This window comes from Ranitomeya variabilis, chromosome 2 (assembly GCF_051348905.1).
Source record: "Ranitomeya variabilis isolate aRanVar5 chromosome 2, aRanVar5.hap1, whole genome shotgun sequence".
In the NCBI taxonomy this organism is placed as follows: domain Eukaryota; kingdom Metazoa; phylum Chordata; class Amphibia; order Anura; family Dendrobatidae; genus Ranitomeya; species Ranitomeya variabilis.
Window position 1 is genome coordinate 690653703 of NC_135233.1, and position 15649 is coordinate 690669351.

Genomic DNA, 15649 nt, shown 5'->3' on the forward strand with positions numbered 1-15649 from the left:
TCGGTATTGGAAAGTATCGGCCAATACCGGCAAAGTATCGGATCCAATCCGATACCGATACCCGATACCAATACAAGTCAATGGGACTCAAGTATCGGACGGTATTCCTGATGGTTCCCAGGGTCTGAAGGAGAGGAAACTCTCCTTCAGGCCCTGGGAACCATATTAATGTGTAAAAGAAAGAATTAAAATAAAAAATATTGCTATACTCACCTCTCCGAGGGAACCGGCAGCGTTGTTTGCTTAAAATTCGCGCTTTTCTTTCCTTACGTGAAGTCCCGGCTTTGTGATTGGTTGCGTCGCAGTCACATTGGCGACGCAACCAATCACAGCAAGCCGTGACGTAATTTCAGGTCCTTAAGGATTTTAAAATTACGTCCCGGCTTTGTGATTGGTTGCGTCGCAGTCACATGGGCGACGCAACCAATCACAGCAAGCCGTGACGTAATTTCAGGCCCTTAAGGATTTTAAAATTATGTCCCGGCTTTGTGATTGGTTGCGTCGCAGTCACATGGGCGACGCAACCAATCACAAGCCGTGACGTCACGGGAGGCTGGACACGCGCGCATTTTAAAATGCGCGCTTGTCCAGCCTCCCGTGACGTCCCGGCTTGTGATTGGTTGCGTCGCGGTCAACCAATCACAAGCCGGGAGGCTGGACACGCGCGCATTTTAAAATGCGCGCTTGTCCAGCCTCCCGTGACGTCCCGGCTTGTGATTGGTTGCGTCGCGGTCAACCAATCACAAGCCGGGAGGCTGGACACGCGCGCATTTTAAAATGCGCGCTTGTTCAGCCTCCCGTGACGTCCCGAATGCGCGCGTGTCCAGCCTCCCGGCTTGTGATTGGTTGACCGCGACGCAACCAATCACAAGCCGGGACGTCACGGGAGGCTGGACAAGCGCGCATTTTAAAATGCGCGCGTGTCCAGCCTCCCGGCTTGTGATTGGTTGACCGCGACGCAACCAATCACAAGCCGGGACGTCACGGGAGGCTGGACAAGCGCGCATTTTAAAATGCGCGCGTGTCCAGCCTCCCGGCTTGTGATTGGTTGACCGCGACGCAACCAATCACAAGCCGGGACGTCACGGGAGGCTGGACAAGCGCGCATTTTAAAATGTGCGCGTGTTTAGCCTCCCGTGACGTCACGGCTTGTGATTGGTTGCGTCGCCCATGTGACTGCGAAGCAACCAATCACAAAGCCGGGACGTAATTTTAAAATCCTTAAGGACCTGAAATTACATCACGGCTTGCTGTGATTGGTTGCGTCGCCCATGTGACTGCGACGCAACCAATCACAAGCCGGGACTTCACATAAAGGAAAGAAAAGCGCGAATTTTAAACAAAGAACGCTGCCGCTTCCCTCGGTAAGGTGCAGGCTGCGTCGGAGAGGTGAGTATAGCAATATTTTTTATTTTAATTCTCTCTTTTACACATTTTTACATTAATGTTGTTTCGATACCGATACCAGATACTACAAAAGTATCGGATCTCGGTATCGGAATTCCGATACCCGCAAGTATCGGCCGATACCCGATACTTGCGGTATCGGAATGCTCAACACTACCTATAACCCCTTTAAACATTCCATGTTAATTCATGATTATTCAAAGTAGCTTTAAAGACATAAATAGTTACCTTGCAAACACATGGATCAACACATGGATCCTCATTTATGCTGCCGGAAACACCGCAGTTACACTGTACACAATCCGGATATCCCTTGTATCCTAGATCACACTGATCACATTTTTCTCCTGTATAACCAGGCTTGCAATAACAGGATCCAGGTAGCAAGTCTAGATAAATAGGATAGGCAGATATTAAAACCATTTATGTTTCAATTTTTGTGTAAAACTTCCAAACAGCAAATCTACAGCCAGCACTGCACTTATTTTGTTAATGACCTCTATTTTTCATTCTGTCAAGAACCAGCCAACGCAACCACTATAGAGGTCTTCAAGAAGTGTATACAATTCATTTTGAGTATACTGAAAATTCATCCTTAGCTATTTTGAAGTTAGCTTACTATATAAATAAATGTGACAAACCAGAAGTTAGGAAGGAAAGAGAGATATATAGGGTGCCCATACTGGAGCTTCAACAGTAAGGGATGTTAACTGTCGCATTACCACCACCAGAGACACAGTATATAATAGTTTTTCTTGGTTGGTGACGCTGAAGCCACAGAAGTCTGTGACTGCAATGTGTAAAATGATGACGGCCTGCTGACCATAAGAGCTTACAGTCTACAGGAGAGAGAAAGAGAGAGAGAGGACCCCGATGACCATAAGAGATTACAGTCTACATGAGTGAAAGGCTTACCTAGTCATTTTAGAGATGGAAAATAACTTTGTCACATAAACTGTGCTCCACTGGAAATCACTGATCTGTGATGGCCCAGGTACTGACCACCACTGTACAAGGTATGATATTTCGCATGATGTTGTATTTGCAGGGCATCATGGGCAAGCATGTGCAACACCGCAAAATGCAGAAAGACTGAAATATGAATTTCAGCAAACAGGACTCGAGCTCTGTCCTCCACAAATTGATCCGCTTATCTCAGCATAGCATGATAATCATTGATGAATATCCAGAAACAAAAAGAAATCCACAGGACTAACTTCTAAAAGTGTTAATTTTACTTTACCCCCTTAAGGATCAAGCCTCATTTTTAATATCTGACCAGTGTAAGTTTATGAGGAAATAACTCTAGAACTCTTCAATGAATCCCAGTGATTCTGAGATTATTTTTTGTACCTTACAGTACTTCATGATAGAGGTAAAAATTTGTTCAGTATGACAGGTTTATTTATGAAAATATTTGAAATTTGTTGAAAAGTTTGAAAATTTCACAATTGTTAAATTTTTAATTCTTATGCCCTTAAACCAGAAAATTATGTCACACAAAATAATTAATAAAAACATTTACCGCATTTTTACTTTACATTAGCATAGTTTTTGAAAACTATATATTTTTCTGCTTGGAAATTAGAAGGGTTAAAAGTTAATCAGAAATTTCTAATTTTTACAAAAAACTAACAAAACCATTTTTTTAGGGACCACATCACATTTGAAGTGACTTTGATGGCCTATGTGACAGAAAATATCTAAATGTGACACGATTCTAAAACCTGTACAATTCAAAGACCTCATAACCACATTAAAGATGTTTATTAACCCTTCAAGTGCTTCACAGAAATTTATGGAATGTGAGAAGAAAAAATGAACATTTAACTTCCTTTTACCAAATTTTTTTAAGCCCCATTTTTTTATTTTCACAATGGTAACAGGAGAAAATGAACCTCAAAACTTGTTGCACATTTTCTCCTGAGTACGCTGATACCCTATACGTGGGTGAAAACTACAGGTTCGGGGCATGGCAGGGCTCAGAAGGGAAGGAGCACTGTTTAACTTTTTGAATGTAAACATGGTTGGAATCAAGAGCGGACGCCATGTCGCATTTGGAGAGCCCTAATGTGTCTAAACAATGGGAAACCCCCCACAAGTGATGCAATTTTATAAACTAGACCCCTTAAGGAATGTATCTAGATGCATGGGGAGCAAGTTTATAATGTAGAGCCGTGAAAATAAAAAATCACATTTTTTCCACAAAAATTTTCTTTAAGATTATTTTTTATTTATTTTCACAAAGGTACCAGGAGAAATTGGACCACAAAATTTGTTGTGCAATTTCTCTAGAGTACGCTGATACCCCATATGTGGTTGGAAACTAATTCAGAGGCACAGTGCAAAGCTCGAAATAGAGGAGCGCCATATTGGAGTTCAGATTTTGCTGAATGGTTTGCGGGTGCCATGTCCCATGGTGACATCAATTTTACAAGCTACACCTCTCAATGAGTTCATCTAAAGGAGCAGTGCTCATAATGACACCCTGGGTGTGTCACCGAATTTTATGCCATTGGGCAGCAAAGAAAAAGTAGTTACATTTTTAAGCTCAAAATACATTTTCCCACTGGAAATGGGTAGAAATGGCACCAAAATTTGTCACATAATTTCTGCTCACTGTGGAAATACCCCATATATATGACTGTACAGAACAGTACTGCTTAGCTACATGGCAAGAGTCGGAGTGGAAGGAGTGCTATTTGCCTCCTGGAGCACAAATTTTCCTAGAATAAATTGTGGGCGCCATATACAAAGCCCCTAAGTGATAGAAGAGCAGAATCACACCTTAAGTGGCCCAATTTTGGAGATTTTACCTCTGCCAAACTTGTGGATGCTAAATATGGTTTAGGCACACTGTGGGGCTCAGAAGGGGGCAATAGGATGTTTTGTCCCCAGCAGTTCGCCCCAAGCAGTTCACCCCCAGCAGTTCGCCCCAGGTATATTTCGCCCCCACACCTGATGATGGACATGAATTCATGAACCACAAGGGTACAAACATCCGGGGCAAACTGCTGGGGGTGAAACATTGATGATGGATGGGAATTCATGAACCACAAGGGTACAAACATCCAGGGGTGAACTGCTGGGGGGTGAACTGCTGGGGGCGAAACATTCAAATCCCCAGAAGGGAGAGGGACATTTGGATTTTGGAGTGCAGAGTTCATTGGATTTCTTTTGTGGGACAAGGAGCCATAGCAATTTTCCAGAAATTTTTTGCTACCAGTAACATGGAAGCTTCCTATATTTCCATTGGCAGATGACAGACCTGATTAGGGACTTTTTTGTGGATTGAGTTGAAGCTTTTGTTGGGAACATTTTATATAATATTTTGGATCATGTTTATCCTGTTCTCTTCACTGAGCACTTACTCTGGAGTTTCTATCTAAATCTCCTAGTGATGTGATTCAGATGAAATCAATGAGGGATCCATTCACAATAATGAGGCAACAAAATTCCTCTGGACTCCATCTTCCATCTGTTCTGTTCAGTGGTGTCCTTCTTTTCAGAAATTAACAAAACTATGGTTGACCACCCTTTTATGCATGCCTGAAAAGATGGACAAAGTCAGATATTATGCCAGACGGCATCCACAGTGCCTCCATCTTCCTCACTATAGGGAATCTTCAGCTGGGGGTTCCATCAGAATCATGTATTTCAGAAATTTATACGGAAACCCCAGTTTAAGCAGTCAGTGTAGAGTGGAGGATAAATATGAGCTGTATATTAGGTATCCTTGGTTGCGACCACTCATATAGTGGCAGTTAGTTAGCTTTTAGTGGTCGTAACCATGGATACCTAAGCTATTATAATGACCTGCACATAGGGTAAACAGCATAGCTTATCTGAAGAATTATACTACGTTTCTAATCGGAATTATTTTCTAATATAATTATTATTACACCTACCACATAAAGGGATAGGTTGTTTGAGATGGAAATATCCCTTTAAGGCATGACCAGACATTAGACATAACTGTGCCCATAAATTGGGTGACATGCGCTGTATAGTTGTGATGTCATGAAGTGCATAATGACGGCATGGCGCACAGGGATATCAGAGTCTTAGTTGTGCTGGTAGTCCTAGCCAGGAGTAAAGAGGACGATGTGAATCTGTACAATTGGTGAAGGGAAATCGAACAGACACAGAGGACTGGATGGTGGGCTCAAGGGACAAGTAATTGGTAATGTAAGTATTTTTTTTTCTTTTAAGCTTTTGCCCAGCCCTCTACAAGTTAGCAAAATAGAGGATGCAGATTCATCACATTTTTCTGAACTAACGTGGAGCGAATTACAAAAATCTGCATTGTGTGGAATATGAATTTTTGTAACATCAATTATAATTTAATTTCGCTCTAATAAATTCAACAATCTCTAGTAAAAACCTTATTGATGACTAGAATGCAGATACCCCAGTTCTCTGTCACTCCATTTGAGTTTGTCCACTGTATGGAAGAGTTGTATGCAGTGTTGGGCAATCAAGTGCCTTTTGGCTACGGGTGATATGGAAACAGACACTTGAGCGTTAGCGGAAATCAGGCAAGTGACAATTTGTGCTATCCTGTGGATATGTCATACAGATTTATAGCTTGTATCCCATTTAGGGCTCACTAAACTTTTCTATTATAGTCTGCCATTTATTTGTTGGAGATATAAGTGCATTGAGTCTTTGCCAAACTGAAGACCAATTCCAGATGTGTCAAAGAAAAGAATAGATACTCAGTTCTCACAGATAGAGAAATGCATGAAATAATTTATCTGCTGTTTTGAACAAGAAAATAGCCAAAGATGTTTATAGCGGCCTCACAAAATATGGCAGCAGATAAATGCAGAACATTTACAAAAATGGCAATGAATATGCCAGCTGTGCATTTCAACCTAAGTCTACAACCAGCATATCAATATGTTTCACAATTCCACTATTATATTAAAATGCCATCATGGGTTATTGTTATAGGAGCTTAGTTTACAAGTACATCCAGTTTTCTGTAAATTAACTTTACATTCTAAAGATGGATACAGATAAAGCATGCATTATTGTAATATTCTACATATGTGTTACTTGTGATTTGCAAGTTCTACTAGTGTAATCATTCCCCTCACCGTTTTGTTTCAGCAACTTTACAGTTAAAGCACCTTCTAATATTTAAAGAAAATGGGCAATTTTCATCCATATTAAAATCATGCCGTTTAGGTTTACATTTGAGGGTTATTAACAAATCTACTTTGTATGGTGATTTTCCAGTTAAATCAGCACATCCTGTAGGAGGAAGTGCCTCATCAGCTTTCTCTGAAAACCATCTTTTATTTTCTCTGTCTCATGTTTCTAGTGTGAACGGAAACTCAATGTTTAGGGGGGTTTTTTTGCCTTATTTATGTCCTACTGTCGCCTTCATCATTATCATTCAAAAGGGGCACTAGGGATATTTAAAAGGGATATCCATTAGTGGAAGACCCTTTTAATGGAGATATCTGTTGGCCTGAAATAGTGAAAAGGTTAACGGATAAACTCACTGGTGGCTTAAAAGAGTTGTGTTTTGGTACCTGTTTGTCATGGTACAGAATCAGGTAAAAGGAATTCCTTCCATACTTTTCTCAAGATGGTGCTGTTGATGTTCTGGGCTGATGGAAAAATGTAACATTGGGAATGAGAGGAGACACTTTATTGACTAATCAAAAAAAAGTGTGAAATCTGTGCTATTGTACAATGGCGTGTAGGGTACTCTTTGCACTTGAAGGAAAGCTATGAGAATTTAAGTTTTATTCTCAAGAAACCTAAAGCAGACCTGTCAGCAGGATTTTGCTCAGTAAACCTCAGACATTGTTTGGTTGGTGCAGTTACACTGATTAAAATAATACCTTAGTTAATGAAATCCGTCTTGTGGTTGTTGCTTAATCTGTATTTGTAGTTTTCAGTTAATGAGATTCTCATGTTTCGGGGAAAACTGTGGGCGGGTCTTTATGTGGTACTCTACTTACACATGCAACCTTATGGGTTTATGACAGGTCACTGATCCTTCAGTGTTCTGCCTCATATTTTACATAATGCATATCATAATGTGGGGTTAGAAAATTTTTTTTAATTCAGTAACATGGTGCTGGTGGCAGTGCCTGCATAGTAGCATGTATCACATTATGCATATATGCATTTGGATAGATGCTATTGCGCATAAACACTCGCCCACAGGCCCATCTTGAAGCACCAGAATCTGATTAACTGAAAATTACAAATACAGATAAAACAACAACCACAAGAAGGATTTCATCAACCAAGGTATCATTTTAATCAGTATAACAGCTACAACCTGACAGTGTCTGCAGTTTATTAAGCAAAATCCTGCTGACAGGTTTGCTTTAACTCTGAGGATCAAGGATGGTCTGTATGGGATAATTTGAAAGCTCTCTCTTTGCTCCTTGGGCAGCCAGGAGGAAAGAAGGATACATGAAGTACCCGTGCTTTTTGTGTGAATGGGACAACTAGGATGGGACGCATCCTAGTTAGCCAGAAAGAACATCTTTGCAACCTGGACTCAAGAACATAGTTGCGGAACGTTTAGTTGATGCCACTAAAGTTCTGCCACCAATCCACATTAAGCTGGGACTGATGAAGCAGTTTGTGAAAGCTCTACTGAAGGGAGATACTTTTAAGTACCTGTGTACCAAGTTTCCAGGACTGTCTGAAGCAAAAGTAAAGGAAGGCATTTTTTTAGGTCCAGATATTCAGAAACTCATGAAGGGCGATGTGTTTGAAACAAGAATGAAAGCTGAAGAGAAAAGGGGCTTGGATTCTTTTGAAGAAATTGTGAATACATTTCTAGGTTACCACAAAGTTACAGAAGTTAAGTCCATCAGGGAGAACATGCTGAAATGTTTCAAGGCTTTGAGTTGTCTGATGAATTTGAAGTTAAACTTTTTGCATTCCCATTTAGACTACTTTCCTGAAAGCCTTGGTGCTGTTAGTGAAGAGCAAGGAGAAAAATTTCATCAGGATATCAAGGAGATGGAACGAGAACATGATTGGGGACTACTGCTGTATGCTTCACAGAAAAAATCCACAGGTTTTATATAAGATAAAAGGTGTCAAGAGACAATTTGAAGAGAAAATAAAAGGTGCAAGAATTAATTTCCATTTGTGCTGCAGAATGAATGTTCAAGAATTTTTTATATATAGTGTTCTGTATATTTTTTGACTACAATATCAATTTTTCCTGTTTATCTTGCTTGGATGTAATTTCTTGTGCCTTTTGTGCAAAATCCATTTGAAATGGTTAAAAATAGTCTTTTTTTATATCAGGGCATAAGAAAACATAAGAATCGGTCACTGGATTAAAAAAACCAAAACGTCATAAACCCAAATTTTGGATGCCAGTGTAGTGAATAAATTGTTTTAAACTCTCTTAGCCTGTAGTATTCACTATAAAATTACTGTAAGCTGTTACCTTGACTTTGAGTAGCTTCTTTTGAGTCTTTGACACATTCATCCTTTAATGATCCTAATGGATCACAATCACATGGCCGACAAGGATTAGGGTGACTTGGAGACAGCTAATAAGGCAAACACAGTATATGATTATTAAGAAATGTCTAGTAGTGTGAATGTGCCCCAACTACAGTCAGAAACATTCTCATTTGATATTAAAATCAGAGATACGAAAAGTGGATTGGAATACAGTCGTCACCAAAGGTTTATAAAATGATACAAATTTAGGTTTTCACAAAGTTTTCTGCTTCAACACTTTTACATCATCCCACGCTCTCTATGTTGGATACCCTCAAGGCTCTGTTCTAGGATGCCTACTCTTCTCAATCTATGCACTTGGCCTGGGGCAAATAAAAAAGTCCCATGGATTCCAGTACCACCTTTATGCTGATGTCACTCAGATCTACCTCTCTGACCCAGACATCACCTCTCTGCTGTCCAGAGTCTCGGAGTGTCTATCAGCCATATCCTCCTTCTTCTCTCGCTTCCTCAAACTCAATGTGGACAAATCTGAACTCATCATCTTTCCCCATGTCACAGATCATCCTTACCCGATCTATCTATCACAATAAATGACATCACGCTTTCCCCTGTACCGGAAGTCCACTGCCTTGGAGTAACCCTTGACTCTGCTCTGTCTTTGAAACTGCACATCCAAGCTCTTTCCACCTCCTGTCACCTCCAGCTCAAAAATATTTCCGGAATTCGTCCTTTCCTCAACCCACAATCTACTAAAATGCTTGTGCATGCCCTCATCATCTACCGCCTTGACTACTGCAACATCCTTTTCTGTGGCCTCTCGCACCTCTTCAGTCCATCCTTAACTCTGCTGCCCTACTCCTCTACTTCTCCCCTCTGCAAATCTCTCCACTGGCTACCATTCCCTCAGCGTATCCAGTTCAAATTACTAATACTGACCTACAAAGCCATCCATAACCTGTCTTCTCCATATATCTCTGAACTAATCTCCCGATATCTTCCCTCTTGTAATCTCTGGTCCTCCCAAGACCTCTTTCTCTCCTCCACACTTCTCTCTCTCCTCTACACTACACCCCACTCTAGTTCCCCCATTGTAGTAAACAGACTATGGAGGACATGAATAAGAATCTACACTGGTGAGACCGAACCAAAAAACAAAATTTTTACTTGAGCATTGCTCATCATGAGCACTTATATATTGTGATTGTGATTTGTTGTATGTTGGTGCTAGGTATACATTGTCCTTTTTTAGCGAACTTAGTAAATTTTAAGTTTTAATTACGTTTTCCTGGCCATGCTTTAAACTCTGTGTTGCCTGGTCAGGTATCTGTTGGCTTGGATAACACTGATACCTTGTGCTGGATATTATGATTGTATAGACCACTAATGTGAACAAGAGTTTATAAAGCATAGGGCCACCATTAAGGAATGAGAGCCACAATTTATCGGTTAATAATTAAAACAACACTATCACAGTCTGAAGAATGTATAATACTGTGTGTTCTAGTATATCATTAGCTATAAAATGTAAGCAATTTTTTAGTGCTAAAAGATGTGAAAACACATTCTCAAACCTTGCCTTTACATCATGGGAGCTTGTGCTGCCTTTGGTATTCATCAAAAGTGCTGCTCTCATCTATTACACAACAATAATTTTAAATAAAATTTAAAAATTAGAATAAATTAAATAAAATATATACTGTACCCATACAGGTCGGTAAAATCCATCAACACAGGTTTCACAATTTATTCCAGCAGTGTTCTCAGTACAGTTGACACAAACACCTCCTCCATTATAGACTCCATTAATATTCAAGCTCAGATTCTTGTTAGCCACTTCTTGATCATAATAGCACTCCCCTGTCTTCCTGTGACAATTACATGCTGGAAAGAAAATATACTAGGTTACTTAATTACTTGTCAATTTTAAAAATTTGAAAATTCTAAATCTGTAAAACAATGTAATGCGTTGTTTGGGTTGATTTCTTACAGAGGTTATATTAATTGAATTATCTTTTCTGATACATTACAAAATGTATATTACTTTTTGCAGTGGTGGCATCAAATCGTAAACATTTTTTGTAAATTTTTTTGCTCTGTATAAATCTTTTTAGAACAAAGCAGCCTTTTTCTAAAAATTGTTCTCTGTCATGAAAGAAGACATCAAGCTGAAGTTATTCCCCATTGATAGTTCTTGCATAGATGATCAAGCATGTTTCAATGCTTCTTAAACCAAAACTTTGCTATCCCAATGATCTGCCAGCCAGAATCTTGGGAAAAATCATGTGAGCGATTAGGCTTCTGGTCTTTTTAAAAGAGCTACTGTATTAGCACATTTCAGATTGTGACAATGTCAGGATAGTTATTTGCTATAACCTGGGCTTTGCTATTAGACCGTAAATTTAAATTCTTTTTTTCTATCCTTTCACGTTTTAGAGGATGGATGACAACCATCTTCAAAATTAAGTTATTGAGGATATAGGTATTAAAAAGGTTGTCCACTACTTTTACACTAATGGCCTAGTCTTAGGATAGGTCAGCAATGTCTGATCGGCTGGGGTCTGACACCCGGCACACCTGCTGATTAGCTGTTATCAATATCGAAGTTGGAGGTTGCCAACCAGAAATACTTGCAGTGGCTCCACAGGGTACCACACATCCACCTGATATTGATTTGAATAGGAGGTAGATGTGTAATACCCTGCGGCAGCCACTACAAGTAGACAGCCAGCTCCGCAAGTAGATACTGCCATCGCTGCCGACACTGGAAACAGCTGATCAGCAGCCTTGGACACCGGCCGATCAGAAATTGATGACCGTTCTTAAGGATAGGCCATAAATAATGTAAAGTAGTGAAAAACCTCTTTAAATTGATTCTAGCACACATTCATCACATATGCAGCAAGTCAGGTTGGAATTTGATCTTTGAGAGAGAACATATTAAAGAATATACAATGGATTTAAGTGATTTTCCCATTAAAGCAATTTATAACCTAACTTGCTGATAAGTGGGTGTTACTATCACTGAGATCCACACAGATTAGCAGAGCCAGAAATTTTTATCCCCAATGGGGAACTTTTCTCTCCATTGCAAGGTGGCCCGGTTGAACCGACACCAGACCACCACTTTACTGTATTCTCTATGGGCCCAAATACTACTCAAATCTAATGGGAATAAAAGTTCTTCTTTCTACCAATGTATTATGTTCAGCACTCAAACTCCCATTGATCAACAAATTTTTATTGATCTTGCAAATAGATTATATTTTATTTTAACTGGATGACTCCTTTAAGTCCTTTGGAAGGGTAGTACCTTGATAACTGACATTTTTCAAAAACTTCCACAATACATGTGTTGTACTTTATTTTGAATTATGGAGCTCAGCAGACTAAATAAGATAACAAAAAGTAAATGGCATATGATTGTTCAGGATTGGCTAACTGAATGAATAAGTTGTCTGAATAGGCAGTTATAATTGCAGTGTACAAGAGATAGTTTACTTTCATAGTTCCTTGAAAGCAGAGTCCAGTCTTATAGTCTCTAAGGTACTTTATCACAATTAGAAATATGCTATGACATAGAAGGTAGGCTTGCCTGGTAGCATCATATATCAAATGAAAACAGTTTCCTTTATTTGATCTTTTATACGCAGTCACAGTAAAAAGATTGTGAAAAATCCAACAATAACTTTAGTGCACAACTATAGACTTAGAATTATGTATCTTGCAGCCCTGGGGCCCTGAGTTCAAATACCACCAAGGATAACATCTGTAATGAATTTGTACATTGTCCTCATGTTTGTATGGGTTTTCTCCAGATTCTACGGTTTCCTCCCACATTTCAAAGAAATATTGATAGGAAATATAGTTTGTGAGCCCCAATGGGGACAGTGCAGATAATGTCTATAAAGTGCTGTGGAATTAATGGTGCTATATAAATGAGTAAAATAAAATAAATAACAAATGTGTAAATTTCACAGATTAATCCAATTGGAGTAAAAAAATACAATTTAACTTTTGTTCTTAATGATTAAAACTGTGATTATCAAAATATTAAAAAAAAATATTGATTCAGTAATTATTGTCCTCGAGTCAAATAGGGTGTTAGTAAGTATCTCACTCAGAGTTATTGGAATACAGCCAATAGTATCTCACGGATAAAAGAGTTTTATGGCAGTGTCCATCTAACAGCACCAGTTTATTGAGGTGACCTGTCAATCAAGACACAATGGCATGCTTCCACTAATAGGAAGCAATCCCATTGACAGTCACCTCTAACCTGTCTCTAAATTGTGCCTAAAGCAGCATTCCAGGACAAGTATTAAATTAATTTCATGTGAGAAAATATTTAGGTTCCTAAATGAGATTATTCACTAGAGCCTGCTGGTTCAGCTCCTCATATTCTAGCGTTAGCTGTTTGATTCAGCCAAGGCTCTTATAGTAGGGTCCTAGCTGATGCTAAATATATAAAACAAGCACAGTGATAACTCCAAAACACACTACACTTTTAGCTTTCATTCCTATGTTCACACAATGGTTTTTACACTTCTACTGTATATACCAACATCCAATATTTCTTTAGCTGCATGCTACATTGGAGAGCATGCGCTAATCTCCCTAGCTGCACGCTCTACACGTTTCATCAATTTCTTTTACTGCCATGATTATCAGGGGCTAGCAGTTTCTTTGATATCTGACTGTGATTCCGTGTTATGATTGTTTTGTGATTAACTTTTGTAATAAACATATCGGCATGTTGCTGGCTGCCAGTTAGATAGACACAGCAGTAAAAACTTTTGTCCGTGAGATACTATGGGTTGTATTCCAATTACCCTGAGTGAGATACTACACTCTATTTGACTTGAGGTTAGTAACTGCTGTGATGGAAATATATATATATATTTCCTATAGATCTCACTTGTATATATACATACAGTGCCTACAAGTAGTATTCAACCCCCTGCAGATTTAGCAGGTTTACACATTTGGAAATAACTTGGCATTGTGACATTTGGACTGTAGATCAGCCTGGAAGTGTGAAATGCACTGCAGCAAAAAAGAATGTTATTTTTTTGTTTATTTTTTTTTTAAATTGAGAAAAGTTTTTTCAGAGGGTCATTTATTATTCAACCCCTCAACCCCCCAGAATTCTGTTTGGTTCCCCTAAAGTATTAAGAAGTAGTTCAGGCACAAAGAACAATGAGCTTCACATGTTTGGATTAATTATCTCTTTTTCCAGCCTTTTCTGACTATTTAAGACCCTCCCCAAACTTGTGAACAGCACTCATACGTGGTCAACATGGGAAAGACAAAGGAGCATTCCAAGGCCATCAGAGACAAGATCGTGGAGGGTCACAAGGCTGGCAAGGGGTACAAAACCCTTTCCAAGGAGTTGGGCCTACCTGTCTCCACTGTTGGGAGCATCATCCGGAAGTGGAAGGCTTATGGAACTACTGTTAGCCTTCCACGGCCTGGACAGCCTTTGAAAGTTTCCTCCCGTGCCGAGGCCAGGCTTGTCCGAAGAGTCAAGGGTAACCCAAGGACAACAAGGAAGGAGCTCCGGGAAGATCTCATGGCAGTGGGGACATTGGTTTCAGTCAATACCATAAGTAACGTACTCCACCGCAATGGTCTCCGTTACAGACGAGCCCGTAAGGTACCTTTACTTTCCAAGTGTCATGTCAAGGCTTGTCTACAGTTTGCTCATGATCACTTGGAGGACTCTGAGACTGACTGGTTCAAGGTTCTCTGGTCTGATGAGACCAAGATCGAGATCTTTGGTGCCAACCACACACGTGACGTTTGGAGACTGGATGGCACTGCATACGACCCCAAGAATACCATCCCTACAGTCAAGCATGGTGGTGGCAGCATCATGCTGTGGGGCTGTTTCTCAGCCAAGGGGCCTGGCCATCTGGTCCGCATCCATGGGAAGATGGATAGCACAGCCTACCTGGAGATTTTGGCCAAGAACCTCCGCTCCTCCATCAAGGATCTTAAGATGGGTCGTCATTTCATCTTCCAACAAGACAACGACCCAAAGCACACAGCCAAGAAAACCAAGGCCTGGTTCAAGAGGCAAAAAATCAAGGTGTTGCAGTGGCCTAGTCAGTCTCCTGACCTTAACCCAATTGAAAACTTGTGGAAGGAGCTCAAGATTAAAGTCCACATGAGACACCCAAAGAACCTAGATAACTTGGAGAAGATCTGCATGGAGGAGTGGGCCAAGATAACTCCAGAGACCTGTGCCGGCCTGATCAGGTCTTATAAAAGATGATTATTAGCTGTAATTGCAAACAAAGGTTATTCCACAAAATATTAAACCTAGGGGTTGAATAATAATTGACCCACACTTTTATGTTTAAAATTTATAAAAATTTAACTGAGCAACAAAACTTTTTGGTTTGTAAGATTTATGCATCTGCTAATAAATCCTGCTCTTGTTTGAAGTTTGAAGGCTCTAACTTATTTGCATCTTATTAAACCTGCTAAATCTGCAGGGGGTTGAATACTACTTTTAGGCACTGTATATAATCACAGCTAATATATACACTATAATCAATTGCTTAAAATGGCTGCTACAAACCAGACAGCTCTTTGGGATTTTCAGGACAAAAAGAGGGGCAACACCAGATGTGCTAAGTGATGAATAGATGTATCAACTTTGTCCTCATTGCAGAAAAGGTGACAGTTACACTTTAGTTGCTTAATCAGCATTCATATGTGCATTATTCACAATATTCCATATATATTTAGATGACCAAAAAGAGAGGAACTTGACCAT

The 15649-nt window shown here is 39.7% G+C and overlaps 1 protein-coding gene across 3 annotated transcripts in view; it reads right to left on the minus strand.

Annotated features, from left to right (window-relative positions):
- The window catches only part of LAMA2 (laminin subunit alpha 2), a 1287603-nt gene that overhangs the window by 798081 nt on the left and 473873 nt on the right, over positions 1-15649 (minus strand). For all 3 annotated transcript variants that reach the window (XM_077289387.1, XM_077289386.1, XM_077289385.1), the window contains exons 8-10: positions 10571-10749; positions 8846-8951; positions 1636-1796 (exon numbers count right to left, since the gene is read on the minus strand). In XM_077289387.1, the coding sequence (XP_077145502.1) occupies positions 1636-1796; positions 8846-8951; positions 10571-10749 (446 nt within the window). The remainder of the gene's footprint in view (positions 1-1635; positions 1797-8845; positions 8952-10570; positions 10750-15649) is intronic.